At 37.3% G+C, this 23681-nt stretch overlaps 1 protein-coding gene across 1 annotated transcript in view; it reads right to left on the reverse strand.

The window, feature by feature from the left end:
• Positions 1-22867, reverse strand: part of LOC137297712 (dipeptidyl peptidase 4-like) — a 499818-nt gene extending 476951 nt beyond the window's left edge. Inside the window, exon 1 of the mRNA XM_067829642.1 lies at positions 22759-22867. Within this exon, the coding sequence (XP_067685743.1) occupies positions 22759-22818 (60 nt within the window). The 5' untranslated portion in view covers positions 22819-22867. The remainder of the gene's footprint in view (positions 1-22758) is intronic.
• Between the last annotated feature and the right edge of the window lie 814 nt (positions 22868-23681).

Raw genomic sequence — 23681 nt, forward strand, 5'->3', positions numbered from 1 at the left:
CTTTTCACATTAATGTGATTGACAAGATCCAGGAAAAGCATGGCCAATATGCAGACTTTGTTCAGATCCCATGGACTGAGTTATCTCCCCTCTTGACCAACATTGGGAACGTGCCTGGATTTTCGGCCAGGGTCCCATTCCACTTACCGATCTATGCCAATCTATGCCAAACCCCTAAAATCCCAGTCTCAGTGTGATATTATGATTGGCATACCGTTCCACTGACCAATTTTGTCCATGTCAATCGTAAAGTTAAGATCCAAAGTCTAATTTTCTCATGACCAACTTAGGATCTCTGAAATCAATCCTGGAGAAACAAATATGACAACTTTCCTTATAATGTATGTGAAGAAGAGGAGCAAGTATATATTACACTTAACTGAATGTGTCATTTTCCTATGTAAATATTATTCAAACAATCAAAAACTTTGAAAGAATGAAAACGAATGCTCTGTATCCATGTGTGATAGGATACTGAACAAGGCTAAATGTAAATACTGAAATCAGTTTTATGAAAAAAAAAAAATACCTGAACGATATCTGTGTATCAGTATATGTTTCTATTGTTTTCTCTGTAAGTAAGAGGAGAGGCCAGAAATGATGATAATTACCATTGTTGTTATGCGTGATTTTGCATCTGTCATGGTATCTTTCTTAAGAATTATCAAAGCATTGCATTGTATCCATTTATAATACATGTTGCCACAATGCACCTTTGACACATATTCTAAAGGTATTGAGCCATTCAAAACAATGAATTGATGGCTGGAAAATTTCAGCATATGCTACACAGTGTTTCTGAATGTTTCTTTGTTTACATTTGAAACAAGGGCAGTCTTTCGAACACAGCGTGATTGTTTTCACACCCAATATCTTTCATTTCATTTTATCCAGATATTTGGTACTGGTGAAAAAGACCACTTTGATATTAAAATGTATAGGGAATTCAGTGATGCATTTGCTGTGTCTAACTATGAAATATAGTTGATGTAATAGATGTCGCAATACCGGTCTTTGCGAAATGTGATTTTGTAAACACTATCCAATATGGTGGAAAGCGCACTTCTGCAGCCTTGTTAGTGTCTTTTCAAAAACATCCAAAATGATTCAAGGCCCATCTGCAACATTTCAGAATTATCAATTATTAACATTCATTAGTGATTTCATGAAAAAATGATATTAGTGATCATTGATATCTTAATTCTGAAATTAAATACAACTTCCATCGCCTGCTAGACTATGAAAAGGGAGATAACTCATGCCTCGCATTTTTCTATCTCCTGCACGAAAGAGTTTTGATCTTAGCTAGGATCAGATGGTAAGATCGAGGCCAGCTACGTTTGTCCTAAGATCGGTTAGTGGAACAGGTGTAACTTTCAGCTAAGATGATTGTAAAATTGGCGTAATTAGCTAAATTTTGTCTTTGCTAAGACTGTTTAGTGGAATGGGATGCAGGAGTACAGTCCTTTTGATACAATAGGCAATGCAGAATGCTATAGTGTTGGAAAGTTGTCACATTTACCCAAAATCCATGGGTTTGACAGCACTTGCATGGAAAGGAGAGCTAATAATGAGTCTAACCAGTCTGACTGTGTTAGGATCACCTGAACCCTCTTTGCTGAATTTAGTTATTTTAATCTCTAAACCAATTACAATAAATTCTATTATTGAATTATGCACACTTATTAGCCCTGTCAAAGAACTGGATTTCCTCTCTTAGCCCCCATTGAGTATTGACCATTTAATATGAATGGTTCCTTGCAAATGATGTGATAAATGGATTGGATACGAATTGCAAGTCAGTGCACCCATACCATGGATCAATGCTCATGACATCAATCACCAGGTCTAGAGTCACTTCCATAAATTTCCATACAATTTTAATATTGTTAAGTGTGATGTTATCCCCAAAAAGAAAATTATCCATGCATTTATCGTATTTATTATTATTCCCTTCCAGTTACAGAAGTTATTCCATCCCAAGTGCACATAGCTTGAATAAATGATAAGAAATGAGTGAGTGAGAGAGTTTCACGCCACTTTCAGCAATATTCCAGCAAAATCTGTCTGGGGACACCACAAATGGGCTTCACGCACTGTACCCATGTGGGAAATTGGACCCAGGTCTTCAACATGACGAGGGAACACTTTAATCACTGGGCCACCCTACCGCCCGCTATGGAATGAAAGTAGGTCAGTTTTATCTGAATCCTATCAGCAATATGACAGCAATGCTAACCAATATAGAGATATGTTTTATGTAGTAATATGTGCTTTACACATGGCAGCACACCAAAAGGTCACAAACATCACTCGAACAATGTTTATCGAAGTCACATGTTGTATATTTGAGAAACGATAACCTTTTATGTTTACACATGGGAGTCATACCCTCTATTCCCAGAGCTGCCTAGATAAAGGTGGATAAATAAACACTAATAATATGATCTCCATCATGTGAGCTAGAGTGTTACATTGTTGCCAAAGTGAGCCCAATGTCTCCCATCTGTCTCTCTTGCTGCATTCCCCACTGATATTATTGGAGTTGGACGTAATAAATCGCAGTCCAGATATCAAAGACCTTTAGTTACAGGAATATTGATCAATTAGTTTTATCTTAGGACCCATGGAAAGATTTGTGACTGATATGGTGTTTTTCCTTATGCAGCAAAACCTCCTTAGTCAAGACCTCTTGAAATCCAGACAGTTGTTTAATCTGTACAACAATAACAAATTATACTAGTCTTGACACGTTATTGGTTCCCAATTGTGCAGATTGGTGCTCATGCTGTTGATCACTGGATTGTCTGGTCCAGACTCGATTATTGCCACCATACAGCTGGAATAGCTGAGTACAGCATAAAACTAAATTCACTCACTTGACAAAAGCACAACATCACTATCAAACCTTGTACTACACCTTTCTTATGAACAAAGCCATTACCTAAACCACAAGACAATCCATTGATGCAACTTTTTCAATCATTAGAATTGGATCCAAACTTGGCACTATAAGATTATTTTAGACAAAGATGCTGTTTTTCAAGTTTGAAAAGATTATGACCTATGCTTTTCTACTTATTTCTCAGTTGAGCACATTTTTCTATGTTCAAGATTTTTAAACTTTCTCCAAGAAATTAAAGTAGCATAATCCAGATTTGCACTGTATCAAAAGGGTGAACAAACGCATAACCTGACGTGAACAAAAGTGTCTTCTACTGGATGGATGGACCATATTCCTTGGTATAAAGATATAGCTATATAAACATTTCTTGTGTTCATTATACTCATACCCAAGAACGTCCAGGTTAGAACTGAACTTCAGAAACCCATGCAACTAATCAGATTGGGTGGTTGCTGACTTGGTTGACACGCGTCATCATATCACTTTAGACTGATGCTCATGCTGTTGATCACTGGATTGTCTGACCAAGACTGGGTATTTTACTGACAGCTGTAATATTGGTGTGTGCGGCATTAAACAACAAACCAAATACCAATCATTGTGTTCACAACTATATTAAGATGAACAATTGTTTGTAAGAACCCAGAGAGGTGGTTACAGCTGTTTAAGAAAGAGCGGTTCCATTTTCATGAGAATTTCAATGGACATTTAATGAACTTTCAGGACAAATCGGGAGTTTCACACCCCTGCATCCCCCCCGTCCGGATCCCATGATCATCCACTTATCATCTACTATGCACCAACAAAACCACAAAACCTACAGTTTTCAAATCAGCTTTTCGATTCACACTTCAGTGAACCATAACAATTACACAGTCAGTCACAAGTTAGAGTCAAATATAGGCCTGCTTCAGACAGAGCACATTCTAAAGATACTTTAAAGATACCTTAATCTGAAATACAGGTGATTCAGGGATGGGCCAGGTCCCTGTGAATCACTGATTTGTCTGATATAGATTTGATTATGTACTGGTCCCAGCTATGTCATTGAAATATGGCTGCGTAAGGTGTCAAAGAAAAATAACTCCAGCAATTTGCTATTTCACAATGGTTCACCTGAAATAACAGAAGATGAACCCAGGTTTTCAGCATCATGAGCTGATGCTTTAACCATTAGGCTACCCCACTACTCCTTATGTGCCACTGAGACTTCAGAGACAAACCATAGTAGTCAGTATTTAAGAAGAAGCACATCATTTATGTTTGAAAAAACTAGAATCTTTGATAAAAGGATCTAATCCAATTTGTAGTCATAGTAAAATAAATGCATTGTATAGTACTGTAGCTCACCTTTCATGCAAAGGTCCAGATTCAATCAGATCAGCAAATGATGAAATACAAATTTTGAAAGTGAGTGAGTGGAAGAGAGTTGGGAGGAAATTGGATTTTACTTTGATCAGTACTGCAGTCACACCACAAGAGAGAACACAAAGCAAGTCCAGTGTAACCTACACTTGAAGTTTTATAAGAGGATCTAAATGGAGCAGATAGGCAGGCCCAGCAACTTGGTTGATTTCTTGTCATTGTATCCAATGGTGTGAGACATTATCAATCCACATTATCAATTACTGGATTGTCTGATCCAGACTCGATTATTTTGTGGCTACTCACACAGAGTAGCTGAGCGCAGGATTCAGCTACACGCAAACTTGTGGACTCTTGTGAACTGATAAATGTGTTATATTCCCTCATGCACTCAGTAGCAGACCAGAACATTTATTCTCACAATTATGCAGCTTTTCAACATTTTATTATATTTGTAAACATATATACGGGTAGCCTAGTGGTTCAAGCACTGATTTCTCACTCCAAAGGCCCAGGTTCGATTCCTAATATGGGCTCAATGTGTGAAGCCCATTTCTGGTGTTCCCCGCCATGATATTACTTGCACATTGCTAAAAGGGGTGTAAAACTTTACTCACATTTCAATACATTTGTAACAGGTGTGATTTAACAGTTAATTCTGTGGTTTAAATCATTTATAGAATTTCAAGAATACAAAGAAAATGAAGGGTGAACTGCACTGTATTTGAACATTGTGAAATCATGCCTCTACAGTTACTAAATGATCCTACAACCATACATTATGGAATCGGATTAGAAGCCTCCCCTATGGCTCAGCTAACTACTATTTCATGGCCGACGTACAGAGCTTAATGTTGACACATTCTTGTAACAGTGTTTTGTAACGCTGAAGAAGTAATGGGCTTGAAGTTTTTAATGTAACTCGCTTCTATAATGGCTGACCGGGGACTCATGCATGATTCTGCAGACAGAAATATGAGATGGTTTCAATCATTCATGGTAAGAGATGGAATATTGTCTTGTCATGTGACACGGAAAACTTACAAAGCCATAATACTTCTGATCTCCATTTTGTCCTGGGGTCTCAGCTTTGATCTGACACTGAGGTGGGACTAGAGGTAATACAATAAACGCTTTCTCACTACAGTGTGCAAAACGATTTGATGAATATTTACATGTTATATGCTAAAATCTGTATATATGTTTGGATGCTGCCATAAAACAGCTTAGTGATGCTGTGAAAATAATATCCCAGCCACATGTTACAAGTTCATATCAGAAAATCACTTTATTTCAATGCTTTATGTTCAAATAGTTATAATAATTATATAATGTGAACATTTATGACGTGCCTGTCTCCATCTCACCCTAACAGGTACCTAATTGATTGATGAACAAAACCATAATAAAAGTCAAGTGTAAACAGCGTATAATACATACATATATGCATGCACGTACACAAACACATACAAAACGTGATACACATGGGTCAGGTCACAACAAAAGCCCTGGAAACTCTCCAGTCTGTAGGACAGCTGATGTATTATAAGAATAATTCAGTTATATGGTTTAGTAACTGCAAAGAGGTCAGTTAAATAATCAAGGCAAGACATGTAGCAATCTCTGTTAAAATATTTATGTCTCAATCTTCAGCAAGGTCAGTATTCACTTTGATTAAACTTCCACCTTGTTTTCCTCTTTCCATTCACCATTCTTTTTGTCCTTCAAAATCAAGGTTGCTGTCAATTTAAAGAATTAAACACCTTTGAAGTTAGGAACATGTAAAGAAAAATCATAATATAAATATCTGTGGAAACGAAATTCTGCAGTGATCAACTATGCAGGTTCCAATATCTTTGGAAATTAAGTTTGAACTAAAAAATCGTAAATGGTGAAGGTCAAATTCAATCACAATAACATCTGCCTTATACATGACAAGGAAATCCTCTTTGAAAACACTAAAACACCCTCCTCCATTTCAACTTTATCACATGATTTCCCTGAAAACTACTTTAATCATTTGATGTACTATCTTCCTCACCACCTTTGAAACATGATGCAATAAATTTACTGACTTTATGAACCTGCAAGATTGAAATAGAATATGCCTTTTCTTCTATGGTCTTCTAGTATGGGATCAATGGATGCAGGCCATAGCAACAGTCACTAAGGACTCCAAATTTAATACCTTTATTACATGATGATAGCTACAGCTGTGATCAGAAATCATCTTTATGCCCAAATTATCCACACCAAGTATTAACTGCCAAAATCACCCTATTAATTTTAGTAGAATTTGATTTGGGCCTGGGTCATTGCACACCTTTCAAAACATTGTCAAAGAGTTATCTCCCTTGGATAATTTGAAGATACATGTACAACAACATGAATCAGAATATGGTACCTTCTTCAATATTCAGTAATCTGTCAGTATGAGTCCTTACTGTCAATAAAAGCAATGTATCCATGCAAGCTCAGACATTTAAAATCATGTGACAAGATATATTGTCACTTAAGATTTGCCATGATCAAATCTGCAAGTTTTTTACCCAGTGGACAATCCAATAACACAAATGCAACTCAACCCTTCTCAAGATACAACCTTTGAACATTCATCAAACGAGATGTGTACATATTATTGGTCTGGACAAAATGAATATTCTCCTTCGTATTCAGCTGTCAATGAGCAACACTATACTATCAATGAACTATCCCAAAGTCTGCTGAGGGATACAACATCGTATTCTACAGTAACTGATATAATCATACACTTACAGAGAACACTTGAGTACTTTAAATATAGCATATTGGGACATTTTAAGCAACGCACCAAAGGCACCATGATAAATGGCAACAACAACACCCTGACATATCATCCAAATAACTAGGTACTGAAAGCATTGCTGGGTAAAACTGAAGGTAAAAGTGTTCAGGTTTGATATTTGATGCCATGTAACCTTAACATAATGTCTGGATAAAACATGACAAATATGATATTCTGGGCCTGCTGGGCCTGCTGATGAACATCCTTTTGTGGTTAAGAATGTTTTCACATACTGGTAAGCATAACTATGTTGATTAACATGCCTTCTCATGCTTTCCTAAGAATGTTTTCATATGAACATTCCTCCGCTGAGTAACATGTTTTCACCTTTTGAGACCAAAAATGTTTTCAGATGAGCATTCCTTCACTGTCTAACATGCTTACCCCTATTGTGACCAAGAATATTTTCATATAACCATTCATGAGCTCATTAACATGTTTTCCCCAAAATATTTTCATGTAAACATCCATATGCTGACTAAAATGTTTTCCCTCATGTGACTGAAAATGTTTCATACAAACACACACATACTGAGTAGCATGCTTACCCTGTTGTTACCAGAAATGCTTTCATATTAGCATTCATATACTAATAAATATCCTTTCCCCTTTTGAGAAAAAGAATGTTTTCATATATGCATTATTATTCTTTGATACCAGAAATGTGCTTCATACATTATACCCACATGTGTTCGGCATGACGAACAACGCTTTAACCACTAAGATACCCCACTACCCCTAATGATGCATGAACGTCAGTCAAGGCTGTATGAATAATCTGGTGATGACAAAAAATCCTTCCTTGCTATTGTCTTCTAATAAGCAACATGTGGAGTGATATACACATCTAATTTGATGTCCCTTTGTAATTAGTGAATGTCATGAATTGTAAAACTATGGATTTTCTGTCTTTAAGGTCATCTTGGAGATGACTTTAATTAAGGAACCGCTTACATTAATTTATGCTGGTGGAGATAATATAATGTACTAAGATGGAAAATCATCAATCAGAACTATAGTTGTAAAAATGCACCCAGCTTTATGAGATCAGATGGAGATTTGAGAGAAAATGCACTAATAAATAAATTCTCACAATTTCATGCCAACATTCCTCAGATCATTACATGCACAGAGTGTCTACAACTGGAAAAAATGAATACCTATGATTTCAGAGTTTTCAAACCTATGATTTGGATTAGCGAAATAAGTAAAACATGTCTTTGATATTGTGAAAAAGTGTCTAGGAACATCCAGAATTATGTTTATCTTTGCTTACAAATTAACATTTGTCCATTTTTCTGTTTACACATAACAATTTCAATCACCAAAACGTAGCAACATTCTAGCAGCATTTGCATTAGTTTCATGTGTAGAATGATTCTGTAGGGTATAGAGAGACTAGCATGATATGATATGAGAAATATGCCATGATTAACTGCTGAAAAGAGAGCAAAAGCCATTGGATGTTGCAGATGTGGTCGCCATACAATGCTGTTGCCAATGCCCTTGGATGCTACTGTATCCCGATTATAAGACTTATTCAGTACTATACAGAATGTGGGGTCACCATAGACAGACAAGAAGGGGCCATCCACGCATCACATCACCACCTGAAGATAGGCGCCTCCATCATTAAAGAAGAAGGGTAATGTTTCTTTTGGCGTTTAGTTTGCATGAAAATCTGAGAAACATGAATTGATAGTACCATACAGTCTAACGTTGTCATCATTTTCTAACACAATGGTCTCAATATTTATTCTAAACACCATTCTCCATTAGATTTGTCAACCATTTTCATTTAACTACAAAGCTGTCAGTTTCCAGAAATTCAGATTGTTTGTCTTTCCACAGAACATTAGAAATATATACATGTAACGAAAATCCAACTGTTGGCATATAGCTTTAAACAAGATAAAGTTCTGGGATTGAATGTCCTTAAGAAAATGTGACTGATCATGAGCAGGTCATCTATCAAAATATTAAATAAGAAATAAAATCTTTTGTTCACAAGCTCTTCCGTCAAGTGAACTTAGGTAACTAATTCGCTAGGACAGGTGTCAATATTGTGAATCATATTGTAATACATGTCTTTTGAGAGCTGTTTGAGAGAGAATAATAATATTTGAACATGCAGATTGTATCACCCACATACTAAGACCTCCAAAATATAAAATGTCCTCTATTAACAGCAATCTCAAAAGGATTCTCTCTTTAATGTTTAACTAATTTATAACATGCAAAACTGAATGCTATGATCTGTATCAGCCTAGAATCGTGTAATGTATCATTTCATATCATTTGACACAATTCTTTTGTATTTTGTAGTTTGATAATTTGGTTGCTTTTTCTTTTTTCTATGAAATGTGCGAGTTAAAAATGCCTAGTTTGATTTACATTTTATTGTACCCTGTGTGAGCTGTTTCTCTGTCTTTCTCTGTCCTGTTCCCTGGCATCAAAGAATATTAAATGTAACTCTACAGACAATACCAAAAGTTGTTATACTTTAAACTCAGGTAAGCGTTACAGTGGTACAAAAATACTGCTCTGCATATCATTTGCAGAATTGCGAAGTAGTGAATTGTGATAGACCAATATGCCATTAACACCATACAGTCTTATAATTTAAACATCATCCAATATATTGTCAGGTGGCGGGGTAGCTTAGTGGTTAAAGCCAAAGACCCAGATTCATTTTGCCACCTGGTGTCTACTGCTGTGACATATTGGAATACTCCAAAAAGCAGTATAAAATAAAATTTGCTCAATATATCAACTTACGCAGATTTTAAATGAGAAATCAGATCTTTACCATCCAATCAGATCCCTAGCAAACCAATCAGATCCTTACCTATCTACCTATCATCAAATCTTTACCAACCAACCAGCATTCTCTTCCAACAGTGGTTACTTGTCACATCTTCCTACATAACCTCTGTTCTAATACGACCCTTTTGCGGTGTGAGTATTCAAGACTCGTGATTGGAGGCAATCAGGTTTAGTAGTGCAATCAGTGACCTTGTTTCAAAAGTGATTATTCGCAAGATCTTGGTAATTTCCGGATGCATCGTGAAAACTAAAACCTTTTCTTGAGCGCGATACTCAATTGTTTCTTCTAGACAGAACTCAGTCATGTTATATTTGTTTCTCCACATTGCTTGCATTTGTCAAGTTGAATCTAAGTAGATGTAACAGGTGTTCTGATTGGACAGAAAAAAGGGAGATAAATCTGCTGCATTTTTTGCTGTAGGGGATTTTATGAGAACTGCGAAATATGGCCGTATTAGAGCAGAGGTTCGTAGGAAGATATGACAAGTAACCTCTGTGGGAAGAGAATGACCAACCAGATCCTCACCAACCAATCAGGGGCTAGTTTCATGAAGCAAACTTTACTAAGGTTAACCTTAACTCCCATCCTTTAACATTGCACTAAGGTTATGTCAGTGGCTTACAATCACCTTAGCGCTTTGTGAAAGGATGCCCAGATCCTTACGAACTTTTTCTTTTCATAAAAGATAAGTAAATGGTGGCATATCACAGTACATTGCTGTTTTGATTATTCCACAAACTGTCAGTCACAAGACTAATGACCATTTGAAATTGCTGAGTGTTGTGTTAAACAAGCACCAATATAGTGACAGTCCTTGAAACTGTCTAACTAAGATGTTGCAGCCATGGTTCCAGAAGGCACCATGCCTGCAGCTGTCACCAAATAGTTTGTTTTATTATGAACAGTAGGAGTACTTGCACAGACAACCAGGTAAAACCATTAGCTCACATACTGTGTGCTGTGCATATTCTGGAGACACTTCATCACTGTCACTTCTAACTTAGTTGATTTGGCTCCAGAGACGACACTAGCCTCTTGAAACACTTCATAAAAGTGGAGACCTGACAATTTCCAGTTCAAAAGTGGTTAGCTTTTACACTTTTTCCTGGACCTGGATTTACCCTGAAATTAAGCTGGCTGTGTGCCAAAATCTTCCATTTTGGTTTCAAAGTATTCATCGAAATTGCTGTCATGCTAGAGTGTGTCACTGATTTAGGAAGTCTTACAGAGAAAAATGTTCTGTAGTTGTAAATTATAAACTCATGGGCAAAAGAAACTTATCACTTTAAAATTTCCATTTACGCTTCTAAACAAAACTGAACTAGGTAAAACATACTGAGAAAACATTCGCTAAAACACATTTTTAAGCTGAGTAGCAAGCAAAAAACCCGAGATATTGTGATTTTCGTGAAAGCACGAAAAACAGTGAAAAAGGTTTTTTGAGTGTAACCAAAAGTTCTCGTGCACATTGGTTGCATAAATACAGCTGTTCGACAGTGCAATCATGCATTATCAAAAAGCATATCAAAGTTATGCCACGACTGTCATCGGAGCAACGCAATAGGGCCATCGGTATGGCCCATATGGGGGCGTCACAACGTCAGATTGCCAGAACATTCCACTGCAGCCAGGCAACAATCAGCAACCTCCTGAGACGTTTTCAGCAGACAGGTCAGACCACTGACCGTCCAAGATCAGGTAGACCAAGGGTTACGACGCCCGCCGAAGACCGCCATATCCGTACGATACACCTACGGAACAGATTCGTCACAGCGACGTCAACGGCGACCACAGCCTTGGGACACCGCATCCATCAGCAGACGAACCGTACTAAGACGTCTCCGTGCTGCTGGTATCAGAGCTCGCCGTCCATTCCGTGGAATGCCCTTGACCCGCCAACATTGTCAACGTCGGCTGCAGTGGGCACGAACAGTACGTCGGTGGCAGCGACGTGACTGGCAGAGAGTGCTCTTCACTGATGAAAGTCGTTTCAACTTGTACAGAAATGATGGCCGAGCCCGTGTATACCGACGTAGAGGTGAGCGATTGGCGAGGAACTGCATTCAAGAGGTGCACCCATTTGGAGGAGGTGGTATCATGGTGTGGGGTGGGATTTGTGCTGATCAGAGGACACAGCTTGTCATCCTGCATGGAAATCTGACAGCCCAAAGGTATAGGGACGAAGTCTTGAGGCCAGTTGTTTTGCCCTTTGTGCGTCAACAGCCAAGAGGTGTTCTTTTGCAACAGGACAATGCACGTCCGCATACTGCCAGAATCGTTGAAGATTACCTCAACAACGCCAACATCAACGTTTTGCCCTGGCCAGCACGTTCCCCAGACATGAATCCCATTGAACACCTCTGGGATCATCTCGACAGACAGCTAAGACAACGACAGCAACCACCAGCAAATCGCCAACAATTGGAGCAAGTTCTCTTGGAACTGTGGCAGAGGATTCCTCCTGACGTCATCAGGCGTTTGACGACATCAATGCGGAGACGTGTACTAGCGTGCATTGATTCAAGGGGTGGACACACTAGGTACTGAGTGCTCAGACACTTCCAAGATTCAGTTTTCCACACACTCTGTGAATGCAATCCTCTGTGTAAACTTTCACGTCCACCCCATGTGTCATCTACCTCACTTCCTGCATGCATGAACATTGACAGGGCATCAACAAATACAGTTTTTGCTGTGTAAATGGCTTATCTTTCTTATATAAACATTCTTTCTGACATTTTTTTGTTTTTGTCGTTTTTAACACAAATAATGTCGGGTGATAAGTTTCTTTTGCCCATGAGTTTAGTTCAGTCTATGGCTGTAAGCGATACATCTCCCGGAGAGAATTTATGGCTATCATCTCATGATGAAAAAATACCCACAGATTCATGTTCCTCACAATAAAGAAGCAAACACCCATAAATTATCTCCATAATGGTTGCATGTAGATGAATTAAACAGCAAAAAAGAAAATAGTAATAATACAAAAAATCAGTTCCAAAGAATGCCTAGTTTTAACTTTCTTCAGAAACAGATTCTATTTGGTGTAATAGTCAAAATATCTGTGAAAAAGGCAGGCAGAGCAATACGTCACAATCCCAAGAGAAGCTTGTCTTACATTTCTGAAATGATATCCCTAAAAACACAATTTAAGACAATGGTGAAGTCCTACAAAATATATGTTTTCATCATCAAACCCGGTCTCATCAGTGTAATTGAGTTGGTTTATGCATGAAGTTATTTATTTACACCCCTGATGATACAATGTTTTACATATCCAAGGTACCTATATTGAGGACTTTCACAAGAGCAGGAGATAATGAAATATAAACATTATGATTGGTTGTTGAAAAAGACACTTTGGGAAAAAGACTGCAGGATATAGAATGATTTCACAACCAAAATCTGATGCCTAACATACCTAAAATACTGATACTGTCCCTTAAGGTCATACATGGATGTGTGTCCATCTTGATTTGGGCACCTCAATGAAGCATTCTCTGATCAAACTCTCATATTATTTTTGTTCTGCCCAGTACCACAACACTCTGATCTTGCTTCAAGATGAGATTGCTGATGTGGTTTCCGCAATGACAAGAACATAAGGGGGCAATTGGGATTCTAGTAGAAACTAACAAGATGTAAGACAAGATGTTAAGAATGTCAACTTCTTCTGGGCTATCTCTTGCCCCTTCTAACTAACAGTTATACAGGATATATATATATAGTAGTAATGTACATGAAGCCAGAGTGATGATTTTTAGCAGATTATAACATGAAAGTGAATGAAATATACAAAAGCAACTATTTTGAATCTATTAAGAGTTAGCCAACTCATTCCATATGTCTCAGTCCATGTTTTGCAGACTTCGGTCAGGATTCTGCAGACACAAAACATTAATGATCGTCCATCCACAGGGATTAAGGAAAGAATTATTCCAGCAGACACCTGGTTCTGAAATCAACTCTGAACGTCCAATCAAATCACCGTTGACTTGTGCTAGGCTGCTAGAATTTAAGTGGACCAGACTATTATAAATTGTGTGCATGCAGTTGATCTGTGTGTTCAGCAAGCATGTGTTGTCCCACCATTAACAAGTCAATACATTCTTGTCAGATGTCAACGGTGATTAGAGGGTAGAAAGTGGAGGAATCGCTGTTGGTCTTCTAACAGGTCCTGATTTGCTCTGGACTTTCTGGGTAAGCATGGATATGTCTGGAGGCAACGAAACAAATGTCAACAGCATGATAGATTTGGTAATTGCTGTAATGGTACAATGCAGAATCACTATGACTGCCAGAACAACACTGAATTGTAAGGTTTCATTGTTGTTTCTCAACAGACTCAGCAATATTCCAGCTACATGGCAGGCTAATTGTAAGAGGAAGGGTCACTGTACAATGTTACATGGCTCAGTACACATGACGTAACTGACAACTACAGCAGCAAAACATAACCAGAATCCAATAGTCCATGAGTTCTCACCTTACCCCCTACACAACAATTCATGATCGAGACACATATATGCCTGCACCAAAGGTCACCTATTATTAGTGTATGAAATAAGGTCCAAGACAGGGCTAGATTTCTGACCAATGGTCTAAATCTACAGATAGCCAGCATGATGGTCTGGTAAAAAGTTTAGATAACATGTTTCATACATCTGAGTAATTTTCTTTAGATTGTCTGGTCTGATTAAATCCATTTTGGGCTGGTAATATTTTGATGTCAGGAATTGTGCCTTTTTTCATGTCCTACTAGTATGGTTGTGAGGCTGGACCAGGAGCTGGAAAAGATGTGGACAAGACTTACTAGAAGAGTGAGTGAGTGAGTGGAAGGGTGGGTGGGTGGGTGAGTGGGTGGGTGAGTGAGTGAGTGAGTATGGTTTGACGAAGTTTCTGGCTATATTCCAGTAATATCACAGTGGATATTGTTTTACATTGTACTGAACCTGGATTCTGACAAGCAAAAGTTTAAACCCATTTTTATTCCCATTACCCTTTTGATCATGTGATGCTTGTGCATTACATTTTTCATCATTTTCACAGGAAGCAGTGCATTTTCACATAACTACTGCTCAATTTGTTGTGAGTTGTGTTTTTATGATCTGGAAAAAGAATTCAGTCAAAATATTATTGGAACCTGAAATTTGGTACAGTTTCTTTTGCTCGTCGGTTTACTAGGCTACCCAAATGGAAGTCTGATGTAGACTGTGTCATACAATATGAACTAATGTTTGCCCAAATGTAGGGGAATGGCCATTACTGATCATGTTGTTTCAAATATTCATTTTTTGCAGTTCACACACCTCTTGTGTATATTTGTTGCAAGTCTATATAAATGACAATGTCGTAGCACTATCAGATATCTGAAAAAATATTTACCAGAAAATGTGCCATAATGTTTTTGTATCCCCTGACAATCAAAGTTAAACTTTAAGATGGCTATAAAAATCTTGTACAAGTCATTTTGATCTACTGACCAAATGCTTGATTAAACCATATCTCCTCAACACACAAAGATCAAAGATGTCCTTAGTAGAAGCTCCCATTTCAAAGGGATGAGAATGGGTATGGATGACAAAATGAAAATGAGCTGGGGGACTTTGGGGCTACAGGTTTAGATGATTCACAAGAATGACCCCAGCATGACCAAATCAGAAGAATTCTGCGGATCTGCAAAAAATTATCATCTCTGATTTCAGTTGGCTTTTAATCTTTCTTGTTCTCTTCACACTGTTAGGTTTCATTTAAACCCCAAATCCATATCTACTGAATCATTTCCATGATAGTTGCACAGCATTAACAAGAATACAGTGTACATCATCACCTCATTAACACATGTGGTTTTCCATTGTCCTCTTTTGTATGTCATCAATTCCCAATCATGGCACCACCGCAAGTTTGAACTATGATTACTTTCAACATGATGATTCTGCTGACACACAATTGTAACATCAAAACATATTTCTATATTCTTTAGGCTAAATAACCAATTGGTACCTGAAACATTTTTACACACAGCTCATCACTTTGACATCAGATGTGAAAGCTTTCAATAATTCAATCATCTTGCCATCTCGATAATGTAATATTTTTGTCACTTAACCAAACTGATCATATTACCTACACATTTCCGAGTTTTTGTAGTGAGAGCTTCACCAAAATCAAATCATAGTTGTCATCGTGCCTCAACTAGAAAGCTCTCAACACATTAATGTCTGAAACCGAAATGGAAGCAGCCATATTGGCCCGGCAACATTTACATTTAATCTCAGAATCAGCTTCAATCACTTGCTCATTGGATCCACAGCCATAAATCATAAAATAATAAAATCTAAGCTTTTGCTACTCTGATAATGTGATGTCTAGGACACAACGAAGGATACACTGTCGCCAAGTTATAATGGGAGCTCTAACTTCTTAGTAAATGAAGTCAAAAGTCATAAAGAATCATTACTTCATAGTTTTATTACTGTATATGAGTTTATATGCTTGAGTTGCCATCATTAAGTGTTTACAGAAAACCGCATGGAGTGTACTGCTTCTTTGTCTGCCATTATCTATTTATCAAGCTTGGAAGGAAAGCCATGTTTACAACTTTCTCCTGCAAAATAAAGCCACTTAGAACTTTATGCATGGACACAAACAACTGCTGAGACACATCTACTCTAGGTTTGCTTTATTATGCTCACCTTGTCACTAAAACATAAGAATCTGTGAAGGTCCGTGGTAGAATATGCCTTCAGCAACCCATGCATGCCATAAAAGGCGACTATGCTAGTCATAGGAGGCAACTAACAGGATCGGGTGGTTAGACTCGCTGACTTGGTTGACACATGTCATTGGTTTCCAGTTGTGCAGATCGATGCTCATGCTGTTGATCAGTGGCCTGTCTGGTCCAGAAATCATTATTTACAGACCACCGCCACATGACTGAAATATTGCTGAGTGTGATGTAAAACTACACTCACTCACTCACTAAAGACTTGTTCCTTTGCAGCTTGATATGGAGTTTTACTCAGTGAGTGATGGTTCTACCTTGGGAATACCATAGCAATAGAACTATGAGATACAAGACATGGAATTCACACACCGTACCATGTGGGGAATAGAACCCAGTGCTTTGGCTTGATGAGCAAATGCATCAACCACTGGGCTATTCCGCATCCCTTCTCACACACTGAGCTAACAAGTGCTATTTAAACTAAATCACTCTCTCGTAATAAATCAAGATGTTCCTATTCACCATGGTCAGCATTACTGTAGCCAAATCAGAGCTGCTGTTAATCTGATCTGACAAACCACTGGTTGACAGCATGAGCAAATACTGATTGTAAGTTCTTACAACAAGTGTTGTTTCACTTAGTTTGTTGTTAAACGTCACACTCAGCAATATTCCAGCTATGTAATAAATGGCTGTAATTAATCAAACCTGAACAGTTCAGTGATCAACATCATGAGCATCGATCTATGCAGGTGGGATATGACGACATGTGTCAACCAAGTCAGCAAACCTGACCACCCAATCTTACAAGAAATACATCAAGACCAACCAGTTAAATGTTCAAAATGAGTCTAATTTACTATGTTGTTCGGAGTGCTTCCCAGCCATTAACCTACTAACAGACAGCTGTTATCACAATGTGATGGCGACCACTATATTCATCTACCTGATATATCAGTCTTCCCCTCATTCCCTTTGTTCAAAAAGCATGTTATGGATGAAAGAAAAGCTCAGCGTTTTCGTCCAGCTAACCTGGTTCCAAAGTTGTGCTGAAAATAGGGCCCATGGATGTATAGTAATTCTATCAATTCTAAGAGGCAAGTCTAGATAAGCAGTCTAAATAAACAAACAGTACATGTCTGTTATTTATTATATTTTAGAATGTATCATTCAAACTATTAATTTTTACCTTTGAGACTTGTGCAATTCTGTTACTTATCATTTATTAAAATGATCATTTAAACTGTTTATTATTACCTTAGAGACTTGTGCAAGTCTAGCATCCAGCAAGTCCAAGGAAATGCTATCATTGATATCTGTGCAGGAATCCTCCATGAATTTTGTATTTGAATTCATCTTTTTTTCTATTTATGAATGGGGACTTCTTTCTGGAAATATTTATTGATGGAAATGCTGTATTTTTATTGCTCCTCTGGTAAACTGATCTCTGTAATATCCTGATAAATAATACGCATATAGAAACCAATGTGAAAAATGACATCAGTTACCAATTGATGTTTTCTGTACATCAACACAATGAAAATGTCACACAAAAAGTATCATGCCATAAACCTTAACAATACCAGATGTGACAAAATCATAACTGAGTTGATATTGTACAAGTTTTTTGTCTCCATGTCGCAGACAAAACAACATCTGAGAGACAACATCTGTAATTGCAAAATTTTTGTTAACAGTGTCAGCTTTTTTCCGCAGAACAGGATGCATCAATGTTAGCAGTGAACAATGTTAACATATTTGTCCCTGTACTTATTTTACACATTTTAAGCAAACCAATTCTCAGTAAGGTTGACCTGTTTTGTTATGCAACCAGAACCAATTTTGGTTTACATTCTCTGTCTGTAATTAACAGTAGCGTATATTCTGTACAAGATACATAACAGGATATGAACCTGTAGGTAAAGATTATTATTATATTTGTTATTAAAACCATAATAATACTCATAGCTTGTTAGGAGAGAATGGCTAGCATGTGTTCCATTGTCTGGTAATATTTGTTCATTCCTACCTGGAAAGATATTACCAAGTTCTGTTAGCATGCCAACAACACCTTTTCCCTGAACTATGCATGGTATTTTTTCAGTGCTGTTGTGTATATGCAGACATAACTTGGAAGTACTGTTCTGCCTTCTAGTCTTGCAGGGCACCATGACATAACCTGTTCTTTCTGGTATTTTTAATCTCTCATGTCATCACAAGAAGAAAGCTGACTTGATGTCAATAACTGTCCAAGAGATGACGCATATTCCTGTAATTCATTACAAAAAGCTATGTGGTGATCTTGATTTAATATATTTAATCCCTTTGTACAGATATACCTAGCCTCTGGTCATAAATATAATAATCTATCACTGGTTCTTTTTAGGAAGGAGGGGAAAATGTTTGATGTCATCCTTTGAAAGTGTTCTTTAAGAGTAAGGGTTCAATACAGTCTCATCCATATAGCACTTGAATGGACATAATTTCAAAACAAAGTAATGATTCGTGTACGGCCTTGTGGAAATAAATAACATTCATTACTGTAGAGATAAGCCACTACAGTCATACAGAGTTATATACAGGCATCAGTGCCCTTGAAATATAGCAACCATCTAGGCAGACATGTTCAACACTGCAGAGAGACACCCAGTTCCACAGTGAAGGGAGACACCACGTTCAACAACGCAGAGAGATACTGAGTTCAGTACTGAAGAGAGACAAACGGTTCTATGGTGTAGAGAGACCCATGTTCAACAATGTTGAGAGATACTGAGTTCAATACTGGAGAGAGACAAACAGTTCTATGGTGTAGAGAGACACCATTTTAAACAATGTAGAGAGATACTGTATTCAATACTGGAGAGAGTCTTTAGAGAGAGACAAACAGTTCTATGGTATAGAGAGACACCATGTTCCACAATGTAGAGAGATACTGTGTTCAATACTGGAGAGAGATAAACACCACTATGGTGTAGAGAGACACCATATTCAACAATGTAGAGAGATACTGAGTTCAATACTGAGACAAGCACTTCTATGGTATAGAGAGACACCATGTTCAACAATGTAGAGAGATACTGAGTTCAGTACTGGAGAGAGACAAACAGTTCCAAGATATTGAGAGGCACCATGTTTAACAATGTAGAAAGACACTGTGTTTAATCATGTTCAACAATGTAGATAGAAACCATGTTTAACCATGTCAACAGACACCATAACCTTAAGACATCACCAAAGAGTTGCTGGAAAGAACTGACCTCACATATGTTTGAGAGCATTTATCTCAAATGGGTTCTCAACCCAAATGATATGAAAAAAAATAGTACAACAAAGTAGAGTAACACTATGTTTAGCAATGTACCAGATGCCATGTTGACATGGCAACATTGTAGAGCTGCCACATTAAAAAATGTGGAGAGACAGCATGGTCAGTGTGGAGAGCAATCTTGTTCAACAGTGTAGAGCCATCTTGTTAGCAATGTAGAGATATACCCATTCAACAATGCGGAGAGACATCATGTTAAACAATGTAGCAAGACACACAATGTTTAACAGACTTGAGAGACACACAATTCAACAACAAAATGAGACATCCGGTTCAACAATAAAGTGAGACACCCAGTTCAATAACAGATGGACACTCAGTTCAATAATAAAGAGAGACACCCAGTTCAATAATAAAAAGTGAGACACCCAGTTCAATAATAGAGAGACACCCAGTTCAATAATAAAGAGAGACATCCAGTTCAATAATAGAGAGACACCCAGTTCAATAATAAAGTGAGACACCCAGTTCAATAATAGAGAGACACCCAGTTCAATAATAAAGAGAGACATCCAGTTCAATAATAAAGTGAGACACCCAATTCAACAACACAGAGACAACATGTTTAATATTGTAGAAGGATTCATGTCCCACAACATGGAGATATATCATATAAAGAATGTTGAGATAGTTTCTACTCTTGGGCTACATGCACCTGTTATTCCATGCAACTGTCACATAACAGAGCCCTAATGACAATGTTTGTTAGACTCCCATGTGTGTGACCATGATCCATGTTTGGTCTTTCATGATTATCAAAACTAAACTAAATCATAGCCTGTAATAGAGTTCTATTTGAGTTACCAATTCTTAGGAATGAATGTTGTAAACATAGCATGATACCAGCACAAATATGATATTCTGTTTATTACCAAAGTCATCAAATTGAGGAAAATAAACCAAAATCTGCTTTCAAAGATAGGCTTTCTACCTGCCATGTGACATCATAGCATTGATTTTGACGTCACAAAGTGATACTTTGCCCTAGGTCATCATCAGCCTGATATTTTTGCTCTCATGGGTAACAAATAATGGTACTATAGGATGTCACATGGCACTGTATGGTGATATATTGGAATCTTATGACTCCATGTCATAAGGCTAAGTTCATGTGGTCACATATGCAGTTACACACAAGTCATACATACATTATATCACATCACATGACAGTAACTGGTGCTTTTGAAAAGTCAGATGACAGTACATTGTACTGAGAAGTCACATGACAGTATATAATACTGATAAGTCACATGACAGTATATAATACTGTGGAGTCACACGACAATGTATCATGATATTGAGAAATCATGGGACATTATATGGGGATAATGAGAAGTCACAAGACAGCATATAACAATACTAAGAGGTCAGATGACAGTGTATGATATTGAGACGGCACATGGCAGTATATCAAGGTATTGAGAAGTCACATGACAGTATATTAAGAAATTGAGGACTCATATGGCAGCATGTCAAACTGATAAATGACAACACATTTTCAGATAGAAATCAGAGAACACACACAGTCAAATAAAGAAGTTACATGACAATTGGCAAGTCACACCAACTGTGTTTCTTGGTCACATGACAACAAGTTGCCATAAGAGCTTGACCAGGAAGTCAGGCAACTACTATATGAGGGCAAATGTTTGCTACTTGTATACTGTATAACATTCTATGTTTACATGTCATGGGGAGTATATGGGATATATAAGAAAGCTGCATGTAATGACAAAGGATATGAGAACATCTATGCTTGGATGTCACATGGTAATTATACAGCATGACCTCTTACAACCTCTTGGTTGCAGTAGACATTAACTTGATATATCACAAGATAATATTCTCCTGGAGACACTACAAGGACAGAGGTGATATGCTTAATAGTCATGTGTCACAAATATATCAGAATAGTCATGTGTCACAAACATATCAGAATGGTCATGTGTCACAAATATATCAGAATAGTCATGTGTCACAAATATATCAGAATAGTCATGTGTCACAAATATATCAGAATAGTCATGTGTCACAAATATATCAGAATAGTCATGTGTCACAAGCATATCAGAATAGTCATGTGTCACAAACATATCAGAATAGTCATGTGTCACAAACATATCAGAATAGTCATGTGTCACATACATATCAGAATGGTCACATGTCAGAACTATGTCAATATTAACTTTCAAACATGCAGCTGAAATGTGAATAATTTTACAAATATCTTCTCATAAATGTCAGAATAAAACAACATAAACAAACATATGACAGGTACTGAAATATTGTAATGTCAAATTTGTAGTATGAAATTACATAAAAAATATCATTTTTAATTCTGTTGGCAATAATAACACTTCAAAACACAAATTTCTGAAAGGAAGGGTAAAAATAAGATATGTACCAAAGAGGTATACAATGTTCCGGCATGTAAACAGCGCAACAACAAATTCATTAAAAAACTATGTGGAATGCAGTCAACACATTCATACAAATCAATACAGTGCTAAAAGAGCAATTCACCTTTTATAGCACATTGTTAACAAACACACACCTCAATCTCAGATGCATCAGGTAGGATTAGATGACTGAAAAATCACTAAAATAATTACCGAGATTTCAACAACTCAAATAACATTCCCTGAAAGAAACCCTTGCCTCTGAAAATAATGGCATTTTAATGTACTGGCCACCCAACATTAAAAGGGAGGTGACTCAACCATGTCAACAGAACTGCCAACACAAAATGCTCCGTCTGACACAATCACTAACAGAACAATCTTACCAGAATAATTTTCCAAGTACTTGTTACAGAATCTCTGGGAGGCTTCGGGCGATCAGACATTGTCCTAATATTGTATCCCCAAAGTCAAGTGAAGTAAACCAACGAAGACAGGAAGACCGACGACAAGTACTGTGACTTGTCAAAGCGCTTGTTGCTGACTGGCTTGCACCACTTATGAGAACATTGCCTTATTTTGTTGCACATTTCATTTTGTCCTGGGTGTTAATCTACCATGTGATAAACAGGACAGTGTGAAATCACTGAGTATGTCCGATGTCCAAATTGCAGTATCCCTTACACCGCCTCTTTACATGGATCAGCCTCTGTTATCACTCGACTAATCAATACCCTATCAGGCATTATCCGAAAAGATTTCTCACCGCTTTTTGTCACTATATATCCATGATCAATAATAATTAAATGAAAAGAAAAGCAATTACCTGCTTGTTTTTCTGAGTTAGTTGGTTTGTCAGGATTATGAGGTGAGAACATAAAACCCATACTAGAATAGGCATTGGTGCAAATTTTCAAAAACTTTGGATCGTTGCCATTTTGTGGAATTAGATTATAGAGCATCCACTGTAAACTACACTTAGCTTCTGTGAAAGACTTGTTTGTGAGTGTTTATCAGGTAATTGCTCAGCATGGGAGACTTCCTTGGATGTGTTTCCAGTCAGACTTGTTTTCAGTGGACAGTAACTATCAGTGTGATTGTGTTTCACAAATAAAAAAAAATTCTTTCTGTGTAGAAACATAAATCTCATCATTCCCACTCAGAATCAGATTTTTCAGATTCCATGTGTTAAATATTACCAGGTGGAATTTTCAATACACCTATTAGTGCCAGTTATTTTTCAGGTGCGTTGCAGGTGAAGAAAATTAATGAAAGAATATTTATTCAATTAGTTTGTGAACATTCCTTG

The sequence above is a fragment of the Haliotis asinina genome, chromosome 10 (genome assembly GCF_037392515.1).
Source record: "Haliotis asinina isolate JCU_RB_2024 chromosome 10, JCU_Hal_asi_v2, whole genome shotgun sequence".
Lineage (NCBI taxonomy): Eukaryota > Metazoa > Mollusca > Gastropoda > Lepetellida > Haliotidae > Haliotis > Haliotis asinina.